General features: G+C 41.6%; 1 protein-coding gene across 1 annotated transcript in view; it reads left to right on the top strand.

Moving 5' to 3' along the window:
• Nucleotides 1-25010, top strand: part of ST6GAL2 (ST6 beta-galactoside alpha-2,6-sialyltransferase 2) — a 170001-nt gene that overhangs the window by 120973 nt on the left and 24018 nt on the right. The window contains exon 3 of the mRNA XM_056498436.1: nucleotides 23951-24950. Within this exon, the coding sequence (XP_056354411.1) occupies nucleotides 24008-24950 (943 nt within the window). The 5' untranslated portion in view covers nucleotides 23951-24007. The remainder of the gene's footprint in view (nucleotides 1-23950; nucleotides 24951-25010) is intronic.

Genomic DNA, 25010 nt, shown 5'->3' with positions numbered 1-25010 from the left:
TGGGGGCGACCCCGGGCGGAGAGCACTTCTCTGCCCTGATATTTTATTTATTTTTTATTTTCCTCTGTGGGGCGGGTGGTGATGGTGAAGGGGAGGATTTCTTCTGATCAGCGTTGAGCCATATGGGCTCTCAGCGGCTTCTTGGCTTAGCAGTTTTCGGGCGGGCAGTGTGCAGGGTGTGTTCTAGGAGGGCTCGGCTGCTCCTCAGAGCTTGAATAGATACGTTCAGAGAAGCAGCGCTTTCCAGGAATTTAAATGAGACCCTTTTTTTGTGGTTGCTTTTCAAGGCTGTTCTCTTAGTTCTATATTTGCTTTTGCAGATTGCTCTTATCAATAGTTAGGCGGCTGTGGTAGCATATAAAAATCGATGTTCTCAAAGGAAAAGAGAAAGTCTCGGCGAATTCACCTTTGCTAGCGGTGTGGATCGCTTCTGTGGTCTCTTTATAATTTATCGGGAATTTCATAGTCTCTACTGCCATTTCTAGTTTATTTTGCTATGGCAATGTATTTCTTTTGGTACTAGAAAAAAATTTGGTTGGGTTACTCATTCAAGTAATTTAGTTGATAACTTGGAGGAACGTTTAGTCATCTCATTTCACATGTGGAGGGAAATGCTGAGAGAAAGGCAGGAGGCAGCGGCAAACCTCAAGGTTTGGGTTTTTGCACATTTTTTAATTTGATTTTCCTTTTTCAGTCTTGCAAACTTTCTGAACTTTAACCCTTTTGCAATGAAACTTTCCAGGCGTGGTGTCTGCATCCAGGTAATTTTAATACATCTATATGTATGTATATATATTTTTTGTTTGTTTGTTTGTTTGTTTGGAAAACTTAGGTGACAATAATTCAGCTGATTTGGATAATGTGGGGCTGTTTGATTTAGGGAAAGAGTTACCATATTTTTTCATTTAAAGATGGAACTTTTGCAGTTTTTGTGGTGGTTTTTTTTTTTTGTTTTTTTTTTTTTTTGTTGTTTTTTTTTTTTTTTAGGGAGTTTTATTATTTATGTAAATCTGAAGTATGGTTTAGGGGTATTATTCTTTCATGCACAGTTTCTGATTAAAATACTGATTGAATGGAAATCCTGCCATGGATACTTACTAATTGTGTGTTTATCTTGCTAAGACCAGCTACTGCACTATTGGGAAAATATGTGCTATATTTGTTGAATGAGAAGCTGTGATAAAGGGTCTGGAGGTGAGGTCTTATCTGTGTACTCAAACCCAAGGACACTCAACACTGATTTCTGCAGCTGACAACTTGGTGGACACCTCTGCTGTAGGAGGCAGGCTCCTCTTGCCATTTGCTGTGGAAGTGCTGGATTTTAGATCTTGTAAGTGAAGACTTCGAACTATTTGTAGGCAGAAATCTTCTCTGATTGAGTTTAGGATGTCTAGAACTCCTAGTGTGGTACTCAGAGAGCTTTTTTCTGTTCTACACTTCATCTGGGCAGAGGACAGGATTTCCCAGCATTGTCCACACTGCACATTCAGAGCTGGAGGATGTATACAAAATGTGAGAGGTTTGTTGCAAGGTTACAGAATTCTACATCTATGGTTTGTTACGTGTTTTCTACCAAGGTCATGAAAAGAAAGGCCAAACAATAGGGATAGTGTTAAAAAAAAAAAACTTTTTAAAGGGAGGTTAAAGAGATGCTAGGGTTGCATATGTAAATGTCATAGTGGAAAGAGTCATGGATGAAGTTGTATGTTCATCTGATCTCTTGTTCTTTGGAATCTGCAAAATGATTGTTATATGCCTTCTTAGGTTAAACGTAGACTTGTGCACAAGTAAAACCTGGCAGTTTGGGTTCCTGATTTAAAATCAAGAAAGCAAAATTTAAAAATAACTGTAATACTGCAGAATTTGTTTGGCTTTTTTAAGTTGCAGATTAGTTAAATAAGGTAGAACAGCATCGTGGTGGTAGCATCCTAACAATTACATTGTGAATTGATGCTGTGTGTGCTGCTTACTGCATAAACTATTGGGGCATGCTGACTTTTACATGAGTTATTGGAATGCTGCTGGCCCATCAGAAATAGTATGCAAATCTCTCTGCAGTAATTTTCAGACTGTGATTTGGAAACTTCCCTGTACTTGCTAGGGAATTGGCTAGCAGTCTGCAGAGAAGTATTTGGGCATATGGTATAGGCTCATTTTCCATGTATTTAGCTACTAATGGCATTAAACTAAGCCAAAATACATTAAATACCTCTCTAATATTAATTATCTTGTTAAGAATTTGCTGAAAATACTATTAAAATCACAGATGTGTACAAAGGCTGTGTGATCAGTGTGAAGGCAAATCCAGGGAATAGGGTCAGTGGGAAATCTGTTGATCTGCAAAGCTTTGCTAAGATGCTGTTATTGCCACGAAAAAAATTGGTTGCTCCTGTGGCATTGTAACTTTGGAACAAAGACACAGGGACTCGCTTCAAGGAATGGAAAATCTGACTTTACTGCTACTTTTGTAGTGAAGGGATCATTTTTGTTGAGTAAGGCTGCTGGCTTCCTCAGCCTAAAGGTTTACAACCCTTAAATAGCTCTTCCTGACACTGAGCAGTATCCCTTTCATGTGTTTGAAGTGTGTTAGAAAGGCTGGCTGGCAACACTGGTACCGATGAATGAAAAAGAGAGAAATTTACAACATCAGATACTTTCTTTAAATTATTTCCCTTGTTATTAGTTATTACCAAGCATTAGACTGCCACACTTGAATATAATTAATGTGGTAAATGGCTTATTAGGCGCCATCTGAACTTTTGCCTTGTTTAATTATGGAAGCTTAGTGCAGTGGTCTGTGTACAATATTCACCCCAAATAATAGCTTTCAGACTTTTATCTGACTATGGTTATTTTTGGAGCAGCTGCATACATGGCTTTTCCCTGAACTTTGCACTTCTTAGGCTCTCTGCAGTCCTGACACTACATTTTCAATTTGCATAACTAAAAGCAGTTGTGTTTTGATTTTGCTGGTAGTAATTCAGAGCAATTGCTCTGCATGCCATTCATATGTTAATGTGTTTTGAGCTTCCTTGAAATTCTCTAATTCATATTTAGGTATCAATCAATCTATGGCACAAATGGGAAAGTTGTAATAATTATTTTCTTTTTCAAAAATTTTTAAATGCTTACTGAAGTTAAGAGTATTTCTTCCAGTGACATTGTATGTATTGAAAATTATGTTAAATGTGTGAAAGGAGTGGCATGGGATGAAATCAGCACCACAAAAGATTTACAATAAAGGGTTCAGATTCAGAAAACCCTTCCTCACGCACTTAATTGCATATATTAATTTCACAATAAATGTCATCTTTCTCTAGTAGAACTCATGGTGACATATTTAGAATGCAAGATTGTGTGAAAAGCTGAATACAGCTACCCTATTACACCTGCAAAAACCCCTGGTACTTGTTACTTGTCACTTGGGCTTGTGAACATTTTGTATTTTAGATCCAGTTTTTTCTAAGGTGCAATCATAGAAAACTGATTTCCTTGATCTGTAACACTTCTAAAAAAGTAATCTTGTAAAGAAATTCAGATTTCTTTTTATCTGATCTGAACATTTTACATAGACTAGAATCAGTGCTTCAATAGTTGGCCTTAAGGGCAAAACATGCCAAAATAATTCTGCTTGCTGTATGCATTTTTCAGAGGTTGTCTCTTTCCAGAAGGATAGACACTTGAAGAGTTAAATATCAGGGAGCTGTTCCCAGTGTTCTTGATGAGGGTCCTTGACCTTGGGAGCTTGCATGGGACAGATGCTCTGGCAGACCTTACTGGTCCACAGACCTTCAAAGCCCTCTTGGACACCAGTCACTTTGGGGAGGCCAGTTCTTCCATGCTGCTGAAGATGGCTTGGAGGAGCAGAGCTTAGCTGTGAGGTGTGGTGGCCTGGATTGCTTTAGGTTTCATTGGAGATGCAGCCATGTAGCTGGTTGTGTGAGTGTTGGTGCACTGTGCTTTCTGGAAGGTGTGCTTAAGAAATCTAAATGTAAATTAAAAGTAAATGTTACTCGTTGCATAGCTCTGTGGTTGTCATCAGAGCTGCAGGTTTTGTCCAGTTCACTGTTTGCTGTATTAAATTGTACAAATGCTATCACAGAGTAGGGTGTCACGTAGTTGGGTTGTGAAATGACTGTGAGTGCTCTGAGGTACGAACACAAAGTCTTTGTTAACTTTGAAAAGGAAAGTTTCTTCTTCACATGTGATACATGTTTGTCTGGCTGGAAGATACGTGGCCAACCAGATACAGAGGGCTTAGCAAGATGGGGAGATTTGTTCTGTCACTCTCTGAATCCATTACATCATTGATGGAGCCAGAGGTCTGGAGGGTGTAAAATTTGATGAGTTCTCTTCATAGGATCCCCAGTCTAAAACAACTGTGCTAAGTTCTGTATTTAATTTTGGTGGTAGAATTGTCTTTCTGTCCATCACTGGAAGGACTACCTTCAGTCTAGTCACTGTCATATCAATTTCTCAGCAAAGGCTTTGATCCTGTCTCTGTGAAGTCCCAAATCACATCTGCCCGTGATGTTCTCAGTAAATATCTTCTGTGTATAAAAATGTAGTGATGTACTCTACAATCATAGTCCAAAATGCCCTCAAACTTTGCATAACTGAGAAGTGGAGAATTTGCCATTCTCTGAGGCTGATGCCTAGACGAGAAAATGCTAGTTAAGAGTGCACAATCTGAAAAATGCAGACATTTTAAATTCAGTATATACAAAGCAGGGGGGGCTTGGCTGTGGACTGACAATGGAGTATTGGGCTGTTCACCCTAATGCTGTGTCAGGGAAGGGAGGTCAGTAACAAATGAAAGCTGTTACATCTGATGGCTGTTCAGTCACCTGTGAAATGTGGTCTCTAATAGACAGGTTTCCACATGGTAGGAGCAGCAGCTGCAATTAGGTGAGCAGAACCAGCCCCCTTGTCAGAAGCCTGGTACATCATGCCTCATCTTAGCCTCCAACCCATCCTGCCTGCTAAGTGTTCCCAAACAGCCCAAGGACCTGGGATTGCTCTGCTGGTGGAGAAGGAGTGTGTTTATTGTCGAAGCTGTTGGCCTTTCTCTCCTAGAAAGGCTTAATCTGTGTGAGCAGAAAAGAGTGGAGCCTACAGCAGCATCCATGAGGTCCTGGCTCCACGTGAATCAGTTGCTTGCAAAATGTTCAAAGGCTGCACTGGGTTTAGGATTTCATCCTGTCTAAGCATTATAGAGGGCAGCCTGTATCTCCCAGTGAAGATAACTAATCATGTCCAGACGTGGTAGTAGTTAACTGACAAATTGGCTGAGAAGTCAGTGATTAATTTTAACAAATGAGTTTTCTTTGAATGCAAGCTCATGCATAACAATTATAACAGTATGCCTGTGATAAAATTAGAGATTTTTATTCTTTAAGCTTTAAATCTGCTTCTGCATGATTGTTTTTTTCCAGTGTCTTAAAACATCTGCCTTTTGTGGGGAGTATCATTGGGAGAAGGGGACAAACACACAGAGAAAAAAGTGTTCTTTCTTTCCCAAAATACCCTAAATACCAAGGAAACATTCCAAGCAATTGCAGAATTCCTTTTTAGTGCTAAGGAGTATTTAATAATTTTATCATACATTCTGTAAGGCCTCTGGTGTCTTAAGTGAACCACAGGTCTAATACCCAGTCCCATAAAACTAGTGAAAGGTTTTGTGCCACCTTTAAGTGGGCTCAGGGTCTAGACACCAGTGAATCTGAATTTGTGTTCTAGCTGCAGGCTCATTTTAACAGGAGACTCTGAACTTGGGTGGAAGGAAACAAAGCTGCTAGCAAACATACCTGAGTTGGGTCACATTTTGATGTATTGTGCTTTTAAAATCAAGCCTGCTTAGGCTAAATATATTGTGAGATGTTAGGGAGAAAGCATTAAGAGTGAGAGGAGTGTAGGATTTTTTTTAATAAAGCAGTGTATACTATGTCACCTTTTTGTTTTCCCCCCAGAGATTGTGGTGCTAGCACAGAAACTGCATTACAGCTGCAAAATCAAAAAGACTCCTTTCTTGAGAGCACAAATGTGTAGGAAAATCAAGCAGTGACTTGTTCTGAGACATTTAACTTGGATACAGTCTTGCAGATGGATGAAAGTTTGTGATCAAACCACCTTGAGTCCACAGGCAGATCTTTATTAGCACAGCTGAAGGGCACAGAGTATCAAGGGTGGCTTTGCACGACTGTAGCAGCGTGCTGTTGACTCTTTATAATATGCCACTTAATTTTTGGAATCTTATCATTCACCCATAAACCATATGATCTGATATAGAGCATAGTTAAAAGGTCTATGTAGTGGAAGGAGAAGTTTTACTAAGTATAAAAATGATTGCTTTGACAAAATAGAGGAGAATGTGGCATTAACAAAGAGAACTCATTTTTCTTTTTCTTTCTTTTGTTTTTTTAAACGTGCGTAACTCTCAAGCACCCTTGGATTTAAAAGGCATTTAGAGAAAGACCTTTAGAAGTCTCTTTAAACATTGTTCCTTTCATTGTCTTGACAAACCTTGAAAAGTAGTTTCTGTGCCTGCACATTTCAGAAACAGTTCTTAGGGGTTTTATTATGTGCTGAAACATATGTTTATAAAAAAGACTATAACCTGGTGGAAAAAGTGTCTTACAATAATAAACCTGTCGATGGGCCATATGCTGCCATCAGTATGTTAGAAAAAAAATAAATTCTTCTACAAGTGCTAAGTAAGTTTACAGCCTGAGTGTTAAGTTAGGGTCAGACTGTGCCTCGCCCTTTGTGGACTGGGAGGGGGAGGAAAGTGCCTGCAGATCCTCCTCATGCTCTTTCCATTAGCTCCCAGGGCAGCAGGGGCTGGAGCTGAGAAGAACCTTCCCAAAGGGCAGGGGAGGCTGGAGCTCTCTGAGACACTGAGAGGAGTTCTCTTCCTGTAGCTTTTCCTTGGTGCTCCTCAGTTTTGTGCCAGCCCAGCACAGAGCTGCGTATTTTGTAAAACTTGACTGAGCATCGTGTGGTCTCTCCTGAGAAAGAACACCTCTCTGAGTTAGATTATCTGCTTTTTAAAGGACAGAACAGATATTTGAAGTTGATACAGATAAAAGAGCTCTGATAAATCTCCAGTTGGATAAGAAATATGGAAAAAACAAGTTCTTACTGTAAGATAGACAGTAGGTAATAGACAGGTAGATAATTTTTATTGTATGGGGCTTTTTGTGTGATTATAGTACCAGTTTTGATTCTTAATGTAGGGGTCATAGTCATTGTAAAGTCTTTGTTTTTGAAGAGCAAAAGTAAGATGCAGAAGGTCAAAGTATTTGTCATCCTTAAAAGGCATTTTCTGTGTGGGATCAGTGTTTGGTAAATGTCAACACTTTCAAGCCTGTTTTACTTTGGCTTTACTTGCTTGGCTCCTGTGAATGGGAGTCATGCATGTGTGCATCTCCAAAAGAATAGGTCTCTTGTAACACTGCTTCCCTGTAGAAACATCCTTCACCAGGAAGTGTTTTAATAGCCTCATGTTTCCCACCACTAGTCAGCTGTGCTCTGCTTGCTTTCCTGGAAAGGTAGCAGGTGATAATCATTGGAAATTATTAGGAAATATCAAAGACTAAGGAGAATTGTTTAAAGTAGTTGACCATGGTGAAAGCTGTGTCAAGTGATACATGTGGTTGCCATAGTATCTGTTATCAAAATCAAGATTGTGAACTGAACAGTTCTTATCAGGAGTGAATTCCTTACACATGGTCTCTCCAGGGTTCATCAGACAAATTAAAAGTTTGCTCAGGGGAGCAAATTTGCTTCTTGAGGGCTGAAATCTTCCCCTGGGTGTTCCTGTCCAGGAGCTGTATGCCCTATGTTGTGTCTATGTGTACAAGGCTCCTAGTCTAGAAGAGGCCTTGGGGACCAAGAGGGGGAATCTGCTGTAGTGGAAGCACCCAGACCCCAGCACAGATACTGCAATCAGCATGGAAATGGAAAAAAAAATGGATCAGTAATCCATGGAGGAAAGGGTTGGGACTATGTGGATGTTTTTTGGGTTCATCAGAGAGTAAGGCTAAGTATGGATTGAAGGAGTAGGAGGAGGGAAACACTTAGGTGAGGAAACCATCTGTGTCTGGTGTTTGTTCACCTTTCCAAGAGAGGCACTTTGGTACTGGAAAGGATGGGAAGCACCCCAGCACCATTTCTCTCCAGCTTGACAGAATGTCTCCCCATGGAACTGTGAAGTCCAGCCAAGTTCTTACACCCAGCTGGACCTGAGGGAAGGGTCCTGGGCTCTGGGCTGCCTCCTGAGCCCAGCTGATGAGGTGGTGGATTGCCTGTGGCATGCACAAGCCAACATGTGGTGTTAACTGCAGCGCTCAGAATTCACACAAACCCACACTCAGCAATAAAATAGCCTGCAACTAGTCAAAGGCACCAGTAGTAGCCAAGCAAATCTGGAATGTCTAAGCCAACCATTTCTAAGTTATGGTGAGCCAAAAAAAATTAGGGAACAGTCCAAGAAATGGAGAACACCTCACTTTTCAGGAACTCTCATATCTTCAAGATGCCTTGGCTGATCTACCTCAAACTTTCCAGAGGAGCTTTCCTTGGCATGAGACCACGACTGAAATTTCATGTGACTGAATTTTGCTTTGTTGAAGTTATGATGGTTAAACCCAGAATTTGTTAAAGCAAGCTAATCTCTCCATTAGAAATATTTGTGCATAGTTAATATTCATTCCATTGTCATTGTTCACTGCTTGTTCAGACTGTATTTTTGCTATTTATTGCATATTTATTTTTTTTTAAGGATAAATTCGGAGCAGTGTAGGCTGGAGCCAAAGTGTGCATAGCTGACTATAGGCACATGTGGTAAGGCAGAAACATTAGCCCTGTAACTGCTGGAGAAGGATTTGCACTTGGAGTCCTACTCCCACCATGCTGCCACTGAGAGCTTTTCTGGTTTGAGAGATCACTATTTAGTACAGCTTTTCCCTCTCTGCTCAGCAGAATATCTCTGTTGGCCTAGTTATACTCTTACCTCCAGGCAAAAAATGTTTCTGATTGATGGCCAGCTTGGCATTTAGGGTTTCCCTAGTGGCAACTCCTGCTGTGGAAAGCTGTGAGGGTGGCAGTGGCCTGATGGGGATCAGTATTCTCCATGTGTTCTTTTGAGCTGCTCTTGGTTGTGTCTAAAAAGATGTAGGCTGAAATGTCTAGCTTTCAAAATTGCAAGATTTCAGATAGGCATTAGGAAACAGAGAGAAAATGTGGGCCTGCAAGTGCCTTTTACTTTTCAGGTAAGAGGCACCTAAGCAGTGACTTCTGTACAGGGGTGGGACCTGGCTGTGCACCAGCCCTTTCCTCTTCTGTTTTCTGAATGATATGAAGAGCACAGCGTGCTATTGCAGATACTTGCTATTGTTGGATGGAGCCAAATGAGCAGAGGTCTCTAAATATGCTGTATTTCAAGACATTGAACTAGTTTGACTGAGCCACTGTATAGACAGAGCAAGCAGGGCTGGAACAGATGTCAGGCTGGAATGAGCCCTCACCCTGAGGCATGGTCTGAGAGTGTTTGAAGTCACTGCTTGTCTGTATTTTTCTTTCTGGGGCTTCAGTTCTAAAGCCCTAGGAGAGACTTGGCAGAAGTCAGGAGGTGCTGGTTCTGAAGAGACAGGGTGCTGTGCATCACTGTTTGGTAGAGCTGTCTTTTGGGCAGGATCACTCAGCACCTGCCAGACTCTGCAGTGGGTGAAGCCAGGAGCTGCTCTGTGTCTGTGCAAGGCCAGTCTTTGTCCTGTTTGCCATCTGCACTGCTACAGGCCAGCAGCTGTAGCAGAGGGGCATTCCTGCTTCCTGCCTGACACACCCCACACCAAAAACACAACTGTTACAGCAGCTTACTGTGGGTTAATTCCTGTAAAAGGGTATCTGTGTTAAATACTGATCAGTAGGTTTTCTATTTGCTCAGGCCTTTTATTATTGGGAGCTCTGAAAACACCAAGAGTCAGCTAAAAATCAATGTGCCTCTATAGAGGCAGCCACTGGGAAGAGTGCAGGGTGTAATGTGATCACAGCTACTTAAACCAGTGATCAGATACACCACTACAGTCTGCAAAAGCTTCAAACAGGAGAGAAACCCTACTGAAAACACCTGGACCATGGAATTTAAATAATTAAGTCTTGCAGTCTCTGAAATATATATTGCTCTTGCAAGGTCATCGTGAGATAAATAGGGAGTCTAGCACTAGGTAGAGCACACAACTTTGCTTCTGTCCTGGTGGGACATTAGACTCTTTATTTTTGTAAAACAATAACTAGTTGCAGTTGAAAGTGCCCTGAGAATTCTTCAGGTAGCACCAAAACCAGAGCCATCAAAGCAGAAATGCAGAGCAAAATATGTAGATATGAGGTTGCATCTTTTGATTCCTGAATTAGCTCAGATATATATTGCTGCATGGCATTGGAGTGCCTGCATAGTGACTCTGTCTGATTTCTTCAGAAAGCAGGGCCTTGAAGGAGGAAAGAAAGAATTTTTATCTTCTTGGTGTTTCTAGCAATAGTCTGTCTGCACTCTTCAGGCTGCAGAGCTGCAAAGCTTTGAGTTACTGCTGGTGCTGCTCCATCCTGTGCTCCCAGATGAAGGTTTCCAAGGGGTGTCATAAACCCATTGCACAAGCTGAGAGAAGGAATAGAAAGCTGCAAAGCCTGTAATACTGCAATATTATAGTATTGTCTACTGCTGCAATAACCCTGCTGTGTTTGGAAGTCTCAGGCATACCAGCACCGTGGTTAATCAGTCAAGCAGCCAATAGTAATTCATAGCCCTGACTGCTGAGAAATTCAGCATGGCTGAGATAGACATCTGATCCAGCTCAAGAAAGTAAAGGCATCTTCCCACAGCAGTTTGCTTTTTGACTGAGATGCTTTAACTCTGTTTCTGAATTTTCTCACTTATTTTCTAAAGAATAGTTTTTAAAAGTATGATGCTTTAATTAAAATATCCCTTTAAATTATATTAGTTTCTTTTTTACTGGCTTTTAACATTTTAAGTAAATCAGGCAGGAATACCAACAGCCAGACAATAATACAACTGTGGCAAGAAAGGTATTAGATGGACACTAGTGGGGTTTAGTGATTCAAAAAAGTAAGTGCTGAATCTACCCTGTAAGCATGTGTTATAGAGTCTGAAGTCTTCCTTACCTTACCACTGAATTAAAGTCAGCCTCTTTGTATGAGAAATTTCCCCTCAATCCTTTGGAATTGGTTATAAGGCAGAAGTGTGGTCAGTAACAGCAGAGCAATGAGAGAGTTCCTCATTACCCTGTTGCCCAAATTTCTCAGTAAGTAAAATTCAATGGCACATCAGTTCCACTGTGCTTTAGGGATATAAACTGAAACTGAATTTTTCATTCAGAGTTCCTAAACAAAACAGTTATGTTTTTGTTCTTTGAAATGCAATATCTTTGTAAGCAAAAAAGTCCTCAAATTTATTTTCTACAGATCTGAAGTGAGGTTACAAAAGAAGACAGTTACAAGTCCCATGTATGCAAAGTACTTAGGGAAAATGTCAAGTGACTTGGAAAAAGGCATGCTAAATAAAAGTGTCATCAAGAGAAAGAAAGAGAAATTGGGTCAAGACTTCTAGCAGTGTGACTGGTCTTGGTGTTCAGAATAGAGGTACTGCTTCTGAATTTTGGAAATCAGGGGTGATTATGATGATATGGTGATGCCAGAGGAGACACATCACTGTAATCTGGAGTCATCAGTCACTGGCTGAAATGCTGGAGAAATAGTAGCAGTAGAGAAAGTACATAGAGTATAATAAAATATTTATTATATTAACAATATTATTTTTCCAAGAAAGACAGTACTTTTAGAGAGCCAATATTATATACTAAAAGTCTGTTTTTTCCCTGATTCTCTGATACCCAAGCCAAGTGAATTGACTTTAAACTGAAGTATGATGTTTTGTACAACAGTGTGCTTGGCAGAAAAGTATTAGAATGTAGATGCATTGGAATCCACATAAACTTGGATTCTTTAGCTCCTGGAGAGGAGACTATATATGTTACCCACTGATGGAAACATGGGCTCCTCTGCTGTGTGCCCTTGGGCATGTTCTGTTTAAGTGCCTTGAAAAATAGGTGATTATTCCTCATGTGCTTGTCCACGCTCAGTTTGTTTATGGAGACTGTGACATTTACAGTATCTGCAGTCAGGAACACTGCTTTTGATTATCTCCTTTTACTAAAAAAACCCTAGGAGGTCTAGGCAAGGCAATTGCATAGAAGACTTAGCAAATACAAATTGTTAACTGCAAGTGGTGATACAGTTAGAAAACACTTTAAAGAAATCAAACTTGCCATTAGCCTGATCTGAACCATACAAATTCTTCTTTAATTTCTCTTCCCTCGTGGTACAAAAGTCTGCTCATTCTTTCATCAGAAAAGATTTAGACCTGAGGGACACTTGTAATTTGGAAGTAATTAGTAAATAAGTCAGATAAATATTATCCATTGAGATTTGTGAAAGCACATTGGATAGAAGTCTTAAAGAGCTGTATCAAATCTGAACAATTAAAGTTTAAAAAAATTATCTCTAGTTAGTATGATAAGTCTATTTCATCATAAATTAATTCACTGTTAATAGTTTCTGCTGCTTTTGGAGCAATCTGAAGAGGTTTAGGAATCTGAAAAAGTAGTTAAAATAGAAGAAAATCTATAATAGCACAGCATCTTTAGACTACATTTTGACAGTATCCAGATTCTGATTTGCAGTGTGTGCAAATGCTGTAAGTGGGGTTCTTGGTCCAGAGCTGAACCTCAGGTCTGTGGGTGTGAGTACTCACTCCTCCTCATCTAACTTCAGGCAATATTTCTCTTGGTTCTTGTAGGGCATAACATATTCTCTCTCTTCTTTATTAGGAAAAGCTCAGTGTTGTTAATTTTCTTGTGCTGAGGATTCAAAAAGCCCAGATTATGTGGCTGTTACTGTTCACAGCTTTGGGCTCTTTAAGTGAAAAAGCAGAATTTGAGGAACAAGACATGTTTGAATAAATGTCATTTGTAAGTAGACTGGCCAAGAGCTGCTCATAAATTCATCTTAAAATCTCTATGTACCTCTACCTAAAAGTCACTTCAGAATTGTGAGGTGCTACAGAATTCTGCTGTAGCTTTGCATCAATGCACTGGTGGGGTAATGGGAGCACACCGAGTTCTGCCATTACTCCTTGGGAGTGACCTGGTATCTCTCATGACCCTCCAGGGTTAGATCTTTTAGATCTGATATCAGGTTTCACATTTGGAGGGTTTACATAATAAAAGTTACTACAGTTACTGGAAGTACTATGAAATTATACAGTGCATTAAAATAGATTAAAACATATATACTGTCCCCATATAGATTTCCTTCTGCTTTATTGGAATGGTAAATTTGGTTTAACCAATTCACCAAACCAGGTTTGGTGACTGATAGGTTTACTGCTGGTGGCAGATGTCCTGCCTGATTGCCAGCACCTTGCTGTACTGCCTCATGCCCAAATACTGATTTGTAAGAATTTTACTCTTTTCCTAGAGCAGAGCAAGCACAACAGACTGTTTTGCATAGATACTGAAAATTTTGAAAGAGTTTGGAGCAGACTGAAGGCAGCTGAGCACCAGAACAAGAGTCTCGTGACTGCTTGACATCATTTCTGATTGCTACTGATATATCTATTTGCATTTTTATACTTGTCTTTAGTATGAACTTCAATGCATTTTTCTCCAACATTGAAAAAAACCTAACAACCCAGCCTGATGAAAGCAGGAAAATTTTGCTTTGCTTGCAGTCAGACTCTGTAGTATAGTCTATTATCTGCTACAGAAGTTTTAACTTTTAAACATCTCTCCTAACAAGCTGACTAAAAGTATAGATATAAATCAAGAAATTAAAGCAAAAATCCTGAAAATTTTAGAAACATTAAGCATTAATTTTTAGATCAGGCATTTAATATTTTTCCCTATTTATTTACTGGGATAGAAGGAAGACTAAACCCTATCACCATAATATGCTTGACACTGGGTGTTGCTGAGGAATCCATCCATGTTAGAACAAGAACTTCTTTTTCGGATCAGTCTCTTTTCATGTTGGTAGAGAAAACCTTCTTCTGATTGATTTAGAACAGTGAATTTGCTTTATTTTATTACTTGTCTCATGCCTTTAGCACTTAAAAAGCTGCAGGCAAGGGTTGGGGTTGTATTATCCTGGGCAAGGGTCAAAATCACAAAAATATTTCATTTCCACCCTTGTAAATTTTTTCCTAATGAGAGGAGAGGGAGAGGAGAGGGAGAGGAGAGGGAGAGGAGAGGGAGAGGAGAGGGAGAGGAGAGGAGAGGAGAGGAGAGGAGAGGAGAGGAGAGGAGAGGAGAGGAGAGGAGAGGAGAGGAGAGGAGAGGAGAGGAGAGGAGAGGAGAGGAGAGGAGAGGAGAGGAGAGGAGAGGAGAGGAGAGGAGAGGAGAGGAGAGGAGATTCAGATGTTTCTGACATTTGAAGGAAAGGAATATATTATATAATATATTATAATATATATATTATATTATATTATATATACATATATAATATGTACTTGTTAGCTTCAGGTTTTAAAGTCAGTATTTTAATTGAGGCTTTACTATGAGATAAAAGGCACTAAAAATGTGAGTGGCAAGTGTTGGAGGAAAAGACTTCTTGTGTGCTGCACATGGCATCAGTGATTGACAGAGGGGGAAGGGATGAAGCACCCAGCCAAGAACCTTGGCTTGCCACTATTGCTCATGCTAGTTTCATGCTGGTAGTTGATGGAGATCCTGTTTCTCTGTAAAATTTCCAGACAGACAGGATTCAGGTTCCAGTGGTTCATGTCAGGTTAGAAACAGCTGCATCCCCCACAGAAGAGATTTCTGTTGATCCAGTCATAGTTTAAACTAATTTTGCCCATGGCCATGCATGAAATAGTGCCAGAATGGAGAGAGAAAGAAAGAGAGGGGAATAAAAAATGCTAACACCACTTCATTTTGTTTTAGGAAGCCAACCAAAATATCCCAGCTAGTGTAGGTTGGCTTATTATCACCATAGTCATGTTAAGTATTAAAATATACAAAAAAGAGGGGAAAACTGTTTCAGTCCAGGAAATTTCAATTTTAGATTGTAATATAACAAAGGGCTAAACTGACTTCATCCTTCAGTTTGGCAAGCCTTCTTCCAGGGTGAAATTTTTAATTCAAGCTTTTAGACTAAGGCAAATAAGCACATAGAAGGCTTGTTGTTTGTATGTATATATATGAATATACAGAAATGAGATGTTAACAATGATAACTTTCTAAATATCCTCCTACAATTACTTTGCTAACATGAGCAAATGGGAACTGACTCTGAGATAGAGCTGAGAAACAGGGAACAGTTTGTTTAACATTGTTCTATATTAAGAGTTTTTAAACAAGGGAGGAATTGCTTGCTTTCTGGAAAAAATGTAAAAAGACAAACTAATAAAGTCTAATAAATAGGTTAGTAATTAAAAGGAAAGCAAAACAGTGCCTACAGTGTTAGAAGCATACAGTAAGGACATACTTGGCAGATGTAAAATATGCTGCTACACAGGGATTTGGATAATCAGTACATCTCAGAAATGTTGCTTTAGAGTGGAAATCAAAATTCTCCAACCACTTCTGCCTAGAGGAGTTAGTGAATTTGGTCAAGTTTTTTGTGATGGGATTGAAACAGGTCTTTTGTTACTGTACTCTGTTCATGTGTGTGCTACTATAAATGTTTCCTTCTTTAAGGAAGCAATTCAGATTGCCCTTTTTCAGGGCAATTACTGCTGTGTTAAGTTCAAGTAATATAGCATCTAAAAACATTTATGGAGCAAAGAAAAGAAGCCTTTTATTCTAACCTTGCCAAGAGCAGAAATAAAATGAGCTGTTGTGCTGGAAGTGTAGAACTGCATGAGGATTTGTAACGTCCTATTTCTCGTGGTTTAGTCTTGTGTGCAGCCTGAGATTTGTGTGATTTAATGAGACTGTGATTCGTTTATCCTGTCAAGCTTTAAATAAAAACCCTCAAAGCACTTCCTTCCTTTTTTGAATTATGTGTTTTTGCAAGTACAGTATCAAAAGCTGTCCCTTGAAAAGAGGGAGGGGAACCCAATACAGTTATGTATGTTGGCTGGATTTTTTTTCTTCTGTTTTATTAGACACTGAGTGGTGTTATCCATTTCTCTGTGCCTCTCTGTCTTGTTCTGGTGCATTAAGAGGTTCCTGCCATCCTGTTCAGTTACACGTGAAAACAGAACATAAGCACAGGCTGCTCCTGAACTCTGCTTTGCAGGGAGGAATGGGTTTAAAACCTTGTTCTGTGAGTGGGGAATAAGTCCCACAGAGAGCCAGGCTGTGCTGAAGACGGGCATAAACTCCTGCTTGGGTTGTGTGTCCTCAGGCACCATCTGTGCCTGTATTTTGGAGCATCCCTGCATGAGGTGTGAGGTAACATTCAGAGGGGACAATATGTGCAACTCTCTTGGGTGCTGATCCATTGCAAAGCTGTCTGGAAGTGCCCTGGTGCAAGGACCAGGGTCAGTGGTCCAGGGTCCCTGTTCCAGGGGTCAGGAAGCAGCACATTGACCTGGGGAAAGGCACAGCTGCTGCAGGGAAGCCTCTTTCCCATCTTGGGAGGAATAGGGTGGGATGCTCAGGTCCAGAGCCTTCCCTCAGCAGGAGCAAGGCTCTCATGGTGCTTCCCCAAAGGGAAGGATGTGATCATTCTGGTGGGAGGAAGTTTTTGCTTCCAGTTCTCATTCCTGTGGTGCTGAGGTGTCGCTGCCTCTCTGGCAGGTGTTGTTTTGCTCCTCCACTAGCACTATGGGTGTAGTTTATTTTCAGTCTCTCTGCCTTCCTGCAGCCAGGCTTCCTTCTCTCCTGGCCCATTGCCACAGTCTCCCCCAGCCCCTGCTTCTTCCTCCCTGTGTTGGTGTACAACTCATTTCCTCCTCATTGACCTCATTGCAGCAATAAAACTAAGCACCTTAATAAAGTTTTTATGTATGAGTGGAGGGTGCACAAGACAGCCATCAGTCTGGTCACCTTGTTTCCACACTTTTATCTCCCAGCCAGCTTGATGTTTCTGTATGCAGCATTCAGCTTCCTAGCACCTTCATGGTGATCAGATCCCTGGGAATACCTGCAGTTCCTCTGCAGCCTGCAGTTTGTGAGAGGCAGGAGAACTGCACAAAGGTAGCACAGAAAAGCCACATGTGGTTTGATCTGCAGAGCAGCTCCTGAGGTGTAAGAGAGAGCCTGCTGGGATGGTGTTTGTGCAAACCTAGATCCCTCCATGACTGTGCAGGGGCATACTGAATTTCACTTTGGAAAAGTGACTTGCACTGTCTTTGGGTATTTGCAGTGGTTTTATATTGATGTAGATATGAGTGGATTTTTTTTCCCCTGCTGTTTGGATCAAGAGACAGTACTGTGGTAGCTGAAATATGACCAAAACCCATCCAAAACATCCAGCTGGTAGATCTGCAAGGGTAGTAAAGATACTTCATCTGCTTCTTTATGTGTGTGAGGGCATGCTAGGGACTGTGGCCAACGTGGTGGTTCCTGCCCCCATGTCCTGTGGTGCAGCCAAGCTCTGCTGGCATTTGCAAAACTTGAAGCAGCCTTGAACCTTTGCATCCTGCTGTGAACAGGGCCAGGACACAGCAAGGTGTGGCAAGAGCAAATGGCAAAGGAAGGGGTCAGAAGCAGATAAGGCTGAGTGCAGGCAGGACGTGGCTCTGTGGGGCACTCCTTGGGAGGCTGGGGGTGATTTGAGTTATCTTGTGAAAACTGCTTGTCTTCACACAACTGTGTGACACTTCTGCCCCTTTGTAGTTTTGATTAAAGTGCTTGGAAGTGATTTACACTGAAGTTGTACTGAATTTCACATGAGTGGTATGTAGTACATTTCTATGGAACCCCTCAGTTAGAATAACAAGACTGTGGTCAGCTCACAACCAGTCTGGAAAAGCCAGAGAGGTTCAGTTGTCTCCCCTGACCTGAAATTTGTGAGAAAATCCTGGCTGGAGTGGGAACCTCTGGGCATGTCAGAGTGAGGGCTGTGACTCCCATGGCTCCTGAGAAAAGCTGCAGCAGGTTGGGCAGGTGGAGGCTGACCTGCAAGGTGCAGCAGTCACAGGGAAGCCAGGCTCTCCCTGACCATTGCTGCTGTGTTAAACATTTCCACTGGTGGTGGGAAAGTCTGCATGTGAAGGATCAGAGCTGGTACAGCTATTTTTGCTTCCCTCCTGTCAGCCCACACTCGGACAACCTGTATGTGGTCTGTGGGAAAGTGATAGCTGGCTTCAGTGCCAGGGAGCTTGAACTTGTTGATGGAGCATGGAGACCTGATATCAGATGCATGGAAGATAACTTTGACCTTCCACTAAGCCCCAGAGATTGATGCATCTAAGCCTCCTTGCTCCTATGTAATAATCTAGGACGTGTTCCTTGGCAGAAACCCCACTGAGCATTTCTCCAGCTGCTGGCTTGCCAGCTTGAGTGAGTTTTACTGCAAGTTTCACTATATTTGGCAATTTGCTTACAGCCTCAGCTCCTGGAAATGGGTCATTAGTAAAAATAAATAAATTTTTTAAAAGTTGCTTCACTCCCACCCCTTTAATTTGAAATCCTAGGTTTTATCAGAGGACCTAAGCACAGGCACAGTGCCTGCCTGCAGCCCCAAAAGCAAGAACCTGAGACTTCTCTTTGCAAGTGCTCTGACTTGGGACACTTGGCTCACATTTAGTAGGTGATTCAGGTTAGCAATACAATTATTTGAACACCTCCCAAGGAATTTCCTCGAAGTAGATAATTAAATATAGGTTTAAAAGGCAATATTGGAAAAAAAAAAAATAATCCTACTTCAGATGTCTTTGGGTGTTTTTTCTTTACTTCAGAAGACAGTTTCTGAGGTTGCTACAAAAAATACTGAATGCATCTTGACTCCTGTGAAGGAAAGAGCCAGATTTATTTGGACTAATAAGGAAGTTGTCCAAAAGAGATTCATTAATTAGGAGGCCTAATCAGAGCCAATAAGACAAATGTGCTGTCCATCCACAGAGTAATATACATCTTTTGGCAGTCCCCACTCCCCACAGGCTTGCTGCCTACTGTATGGCTTCCACCACAGAAATGATGTGATAACACTAAAACCACTTTGGCACTTTCCACATGAGAGGATGAGTGTATTCCCCACCCTGGAAATGCAGCCTCCAGCTGTCTTGCCCTATGCCAGAGGTTTCTTAATACTCTGGAATTAGCTGACTAAGAGATGAAGCAAACTAAAGGAGCATTTGCTATCTGTTCAGGCTGCCTAAGCTTTCCATCAAATACACTTTGGTCTGATTCTCAGCCCTTTGGGAATGGTTGCTCACAGCTAACATTTGCTACCCCAAATAACCCCCTGGTGACCTTTCCTGCAAAGCTGCAGCCAAGAAAAACCCTGTTTAACATAACAGTGCACATCTTAGCACATCAACTTGAACCATCCTGACCTCTGAGCTACCAGGGTCTGTACAAATTAATTTTAACAATAGACAGTGTTGAAAGGAAGGAATGTTTCAAAGGAATTAAAAAAATCTCCCTTATCCATCTCTTCTCATTTAAGAAATAGTCAGGAGGCCTACTTTAGAAAAATGAAAAGTGCTCCTTGTTGCTAAACAATGGCCTTTATAAAGGGAGGGGGAAACTCTTTGGTTTCTTACATCTTAGCATCACAAGATGAAGTTTCCCACAAGTGGGTGCTGCTTCTGGAAAATCAGCCTTTAATTTCCACTGGGGAATTGCCTTTATTTCCTGGGATGCCTCAAAGATACCATTGGGATTTGCCTTTTTCATAGCTGCTGCTAATTCTTCTATTAAGCAAATAAGTAAGTCTTCTCTTTCTGCCCACTTCCCTGGTTTGTACCTTGCCTCATGTTTTTCAGGGCTTTTGTGTCAATGTCCAGACTGGGAAAGAAGAAAAGCCATTCTCTATATGGTAGTTGGAACTTAAATCAGTTAATGATTGAAGGAGCCCATCAGAAGGGAGATACATAGGAAAATGAGATCTTCAGCCTCTGGGGCAAAACAGGCTTATCACTCCTGCTGAAGAGGAAGCTGGGTTGGGTTAAGTCTCAGTTGTTTTCCCCAGGGTAGACTTATTCCTCTGCTCCTCCTCTGCAGCAGCTTTGATTCCAGCAGTCTGTAAGTAGGCAGGATTATTACAGTAGGGGGGTGAAGTTGGAGACAATAGGAAATGCTAATGATAATTTTAAAACTTGTGTAGAATTGCTTTAACAGTTTAAAAGCTGTATGTTGAGCATAGATAAAAGAGATGGAAGCTTATTCCTGAAGCATCCAGTGGACTTCAGTAATTGCATGCATGAAATCACCTCTTCTTATTTATTTAGCCAGTGTAATTTGTTGCAATCATCATTTCTGGTTTCCTACACAAATGCTTTTCTCTTTGCAATTGAGATGTGCTGCTGAAGGCAGCACAGGGCAGGAATCCAAGTGCATCCCCAGATGGTGCTGAGGAAGAGACCCCCTTGAGCAGCAGAGGGGTCTGCTGCCAGCAGGAGGGTGGTGGGGAGCGTGTGGAAGGGCTGCCCTCTCCTCCCAAACCTTTTCAAAGCCAGGGATTGGGGAGCTGCAAGGGCTGAGGGGGAGAGGACTGGATGTTTAGTGTAGAGGGAGATAAGATAAACTGATATTTCTCTGAACTTAGTGCAGCTTTACACACAACCTTCAAGATCCTGTGAGGTTGTAGAGGTTCTCTTGCAACTAATACAGTAATGACCTTGAATTTGCTTCCAGCTCAGCTGTACTGCTGGAGGACAAGGCATTTCTTGTGTGCAAAAAACATTAAAGCAGCACAGAGATTTGCCTGCATAGCTCCAGTCTTCAAGAGATTTGGGTATCCTTTCTGAGGCCCCACTTGCAAGGAGGAATTGCAGATAAGCTTCTGCAGTAGTTAACATGTAAAGTTTTTGGATTTATTCTCCCTGGTGCATCTCCTTTTACTTGTAGCGTTGACAAATATACTGTTGGATGCTGTTTTTGTTTTATGTGGGTATTTTTTTGCTGCACAAAGAAGCTAATCATATGCATGCTTATATGTGCATGCTGACCAAGATGAGTGTGCTTTCATGACTTAAGTGTTGTGGAGGGCTGGGGGGCCAGATTTTTGTTTGCTTTAATTTAAAAATAATTAATAATGCATCTCAGTCCTTTTTCAGATTGTAACCTGAATTCTGAGTCTTGACTTTTTATGCTGAGGCAGTATGCTGTGCCAAGCACATATGATCACAGACAATTAGAAAATTGTAGTCTTGCACCTGAATTAAGGCTATTTCTATTTCTTAGCAATTTCTTGTTATAAGATACAACAAAACTTGGGTGGGGGGAGAATGAGAAAATTGTAAGGTTGTGTTATAGATTAAGTTGTGTCTGGACTTTCTATGTGACTCAGTGGAAAATATTAGTGACCTCTTCCTTTATGACTTTGACTTCCTGCAAGCTTATCTGTTAAAAAGATCCTGCGACATGCTTCCATTGCAGATCCTGCAAGAAATGTATATTCAGCAGGAGAAACATCTGACCAAGCAAAGACTAACTTACACAGTGGTTTGGAAGCCACATGTTGAAAAGTGCTGGGGAAACACACAGGGAAAATGATAAAAAGAGATGAAAGCAGTTCAGATGGGTGAAGAATGCTGATTTTAAAATGTGAACCATCTGAACACTGATGAGTGGGCAGGTTGCAATAACTTCAGGGCAGACCTAACTTGCACAACAGCCATATACTGTAAGGCAACTCCCACAGGACATCACCTGCAGTGATTTAAAATTGGAAGGTGTGGGAGTGTCGAGGTACTGCAGAGAGCAATCTTGCAGTAGCAGAGTGTGAGTAGGAAGTGGGTCAGTTGGAGTAATTGCTTTCTTGCATGTGGTTTGTGTGAGCCAAGCCAAATGTATGTGGAGCACTAGGTTATCACAGCCGTGAATTTTTTTTTTTCCGTGTAATAGAAATTGCAATGAAATTTGGTCATCCAAGCATAACTTTATGAATCCTCCCTCTGTTTAGACACTGCCTTGAGCCCCAAAGTCAGCTGTCTTTTTCTAATGTTCGAGGCTTTGTCTGGATCATTAAAATAGACTGTGTTTGGAAAGGTAGTGGTGTGGTCTCACATTCTCAGGAGGTCAGCAGAAAGGCAGCCTGAGGTGTATCTGTAATCCACCTGCGGTCTGTTCTTGCTCTGCATTGTGGTGGGCGATTTCCCCATTTGTGCTGAAACAACTGGATGTGTGACCACACTGAAGAGGATAAAGGGGCTGACCCAGTTAAAAAAAAAACCAACAAAAAACCCCACCAACCCTCTAACATGTATTTCCCTGCTGTATCAGTTGCATACACAGGGGTGTTGGCAGCAGCAGAGGCACAGTGCAGGATTGAAGGACAGAGAAGAGAACATCTTACCCTGGTGTTACTGCTGGGCTCTATTTCATGTGAAAACACAGTCTTAGTTACAGCTTCAGTTTAAACTTTGCACTCAGCTTTGGTGTACTTTAGCAGAAAGGTGATAGCATGTGGTGACTGTGGTTTTGGTCCCTGCTGATGGCCAGTGTGAGCAGGCAGTGTGTTATCACAGGTGTGTAAGCTGTGTGTGCTGTTCACATGTGATGTGATGAGGTGGTGGCTCCTGAGGCACAGGCTGGTAATGAAATCCAAGCTTGCCCCTGCTCCCATTCCCCTTTGTGGCCCCAAATTCCCACCATTAAGTGGTCATTGAAACAACTGGGTTAGAAAGAAAACTCCAGAAGAAGGGGCTTGGCTTATTTTTAATTCAGATCAGGTGAGTGATCTGTCACTAATTAGTACACTGAGTTACACTGCAGTGTAGGAGCTGAGGCTGATGATGATGACTGTGGTGCAGGGAGGTGAATGGTAAGGCTTCTGGTGGAGATTTGCTTCAGTCAGGCTTGTAACTGATAGTCACACCACTTGATTAAACAAGTGGGTTCGTGTAAGGGCATAGTGTGCTCCATGGTCTAGCAATGTGTTATGTATTTTCCTTGGAACACAGCCCCCCTCAGTCAAACTTTGTTTCATTTGGACCATGCATCCCTCCACTAATGCACAAGCTGTCCAAACCCCCCAGGTATTAGTAGGGCACATATTTCCAGGACTAGGTCTGACATTCTCTACCCACTCCCTTTATGCAAATCTCTATCTTATCCTAAAGGAATGTAATTAGATAGTTGTGCCACCCATTCTCCTTTTTAGAAAATACAAAACCCCTGGCACCTTGATGTGCTCAACTCCTTAATTCCACTTCAGTGTGCTTGCAGCACCCACAGCACAGGTACAGGAGTTGTTCAGGGGTCTGGTACTAGGCAACAAATGATGTATGCCTGACCCATTTGTGTGATGTTCTCTCCTTCAGCCCCTGTGTGAAGCTTCTTTCTGGGCTGTGGGCAGAGGAGGGCTGCAGCTTAGGGCTTGTGCTCCCTGCCTGGTCCCTTTGGAGACAGGCTTGCTCTCAGCTCCCCTGAGCAAGGACTCTCAGTAATAAACAGAGGACAGCTCATGTTGTACCCACTGTGCATGCACCAGGCACGGTTTTGCTTTGGCTCTCCTGGTGCTACGCTGGTATAGCAGAAGCAGGCAGGCACATGATCTCCCTGAAGGCAGGATCCAGTGTTACTGTAGAAACTGGCCACCAGCTTCTTTTGTAGCTAGCAGCTGTCACGGTGTGGTTACAGCCAAAGCCTGTCACTCCTACCGTGTCTGTGATCTCTGGAGTTCTGTTTCTGCTACTGAATCCTTTGTGCTGCTGCTTGGAGATTAACTCTGCACCGTCTGTCAATATGTGTTAAGATATTTCTGAGTTGTATTTATTTTTAGAACGATTTTTAATAGCATTTGATGTTCTTTACAGGTTTCATTTTCCTTCACCAATACTTCAAGGCACAAAGGAGCTGGTAAAGGCATTGCCATGAAACCGAACTTGAAGCAATGGAAACAACTCATGCTCTTCGGTATCTTTGCATGGGGCCTGCTTTTCTTGGTGATATTCATCTATTTTACAGATAGCAACACTGCTGAACCAGTTCCAAGTTCCTTTTCTTACATTGAAACTAAGAGACTTCTGCCCCTTCAGGGCAAGCAGAGAGTCATCATGGGAGCCATTCATGACCCATCGTTCTCCGAAACCATTGATGGGAATGAGGTTCTTCTAAATGAAGATCTCCTAGGTACTTTTAAGTCAGGGACTGGAAATTCTAAGAAATGGACTGTATTGGAAGAGGCCTTTAGAAATGAAGATGAGTTTTTTCCACCCCAGTTAGGAAGAAAATCAAAAAGTGCTTTCTACCAAGTGAACGATGATTATTTATTTGCTGCTGGTCAGCCGTCACACCACCACCTTCAAGAGATAGAAAAATTCATTTCAGCTGACATGAATAATCCCAAAGGAAATACTTTACAGAACAACTGGAGCCATCAGAGAAGAATGAGGAGAAGGAGCACAAAGCATAGGAGAGGCCAGATGCTTGATGAATCTGATGACTGGGATGGGCTGTATTCCACAATGTCGAAATCCTTTCTTTACAAGCTCTGGAAAGGGGATGTCTCTTCCAAGATGCTGAACCCTCGACTGCAGAAGGCGATGAAAGATTATTTGAGTACCAACAAGCACGGGGTGCGGTTCAAGGGGAAACGAAACTCCAAGCTGACAGGAGACCAGCTATTCTGTGAGCTAAAAGAAAGAGTGAATGTGAAAACAATAGATGGCAAGGAGGCTCCCTTCTCCACTCTTGGATGGGAAAAGCACGTTCCCCAGATTCCACTGGGCAAATTATATACACATGGCTTTGGGAGCTGTGCAGTAGTTATGTCTGCTGGTGCAATACTGAACTCCTCTCTAGGGGATGAAATAGGTGGGTGAAATGCATCTGTTCATGTGTGTGTATATTTGTATATGTGTGTGTTCATGTTTA

The sequence above is a fragment of the Oenanthe melanoleuca genome, chromosome 1 (genome assembly GCF_029582105.1).
Source record: "Oenanthe melanoleuca isolate GR-GAL-2019-014 chromosome 1, OMel1.0, whole genome shotgun sequence".
Taxonomy (NCBI): domain Eukaryota; kingdom Metazoa; phylum Chordata; class Aves; order Passeriformes; family Muscicapidae; genus Oenanthe; species Oenanthe melanoleuca.
This window is presented reverse-complemented; position numbering and strand designations above follow the sequence as displayed.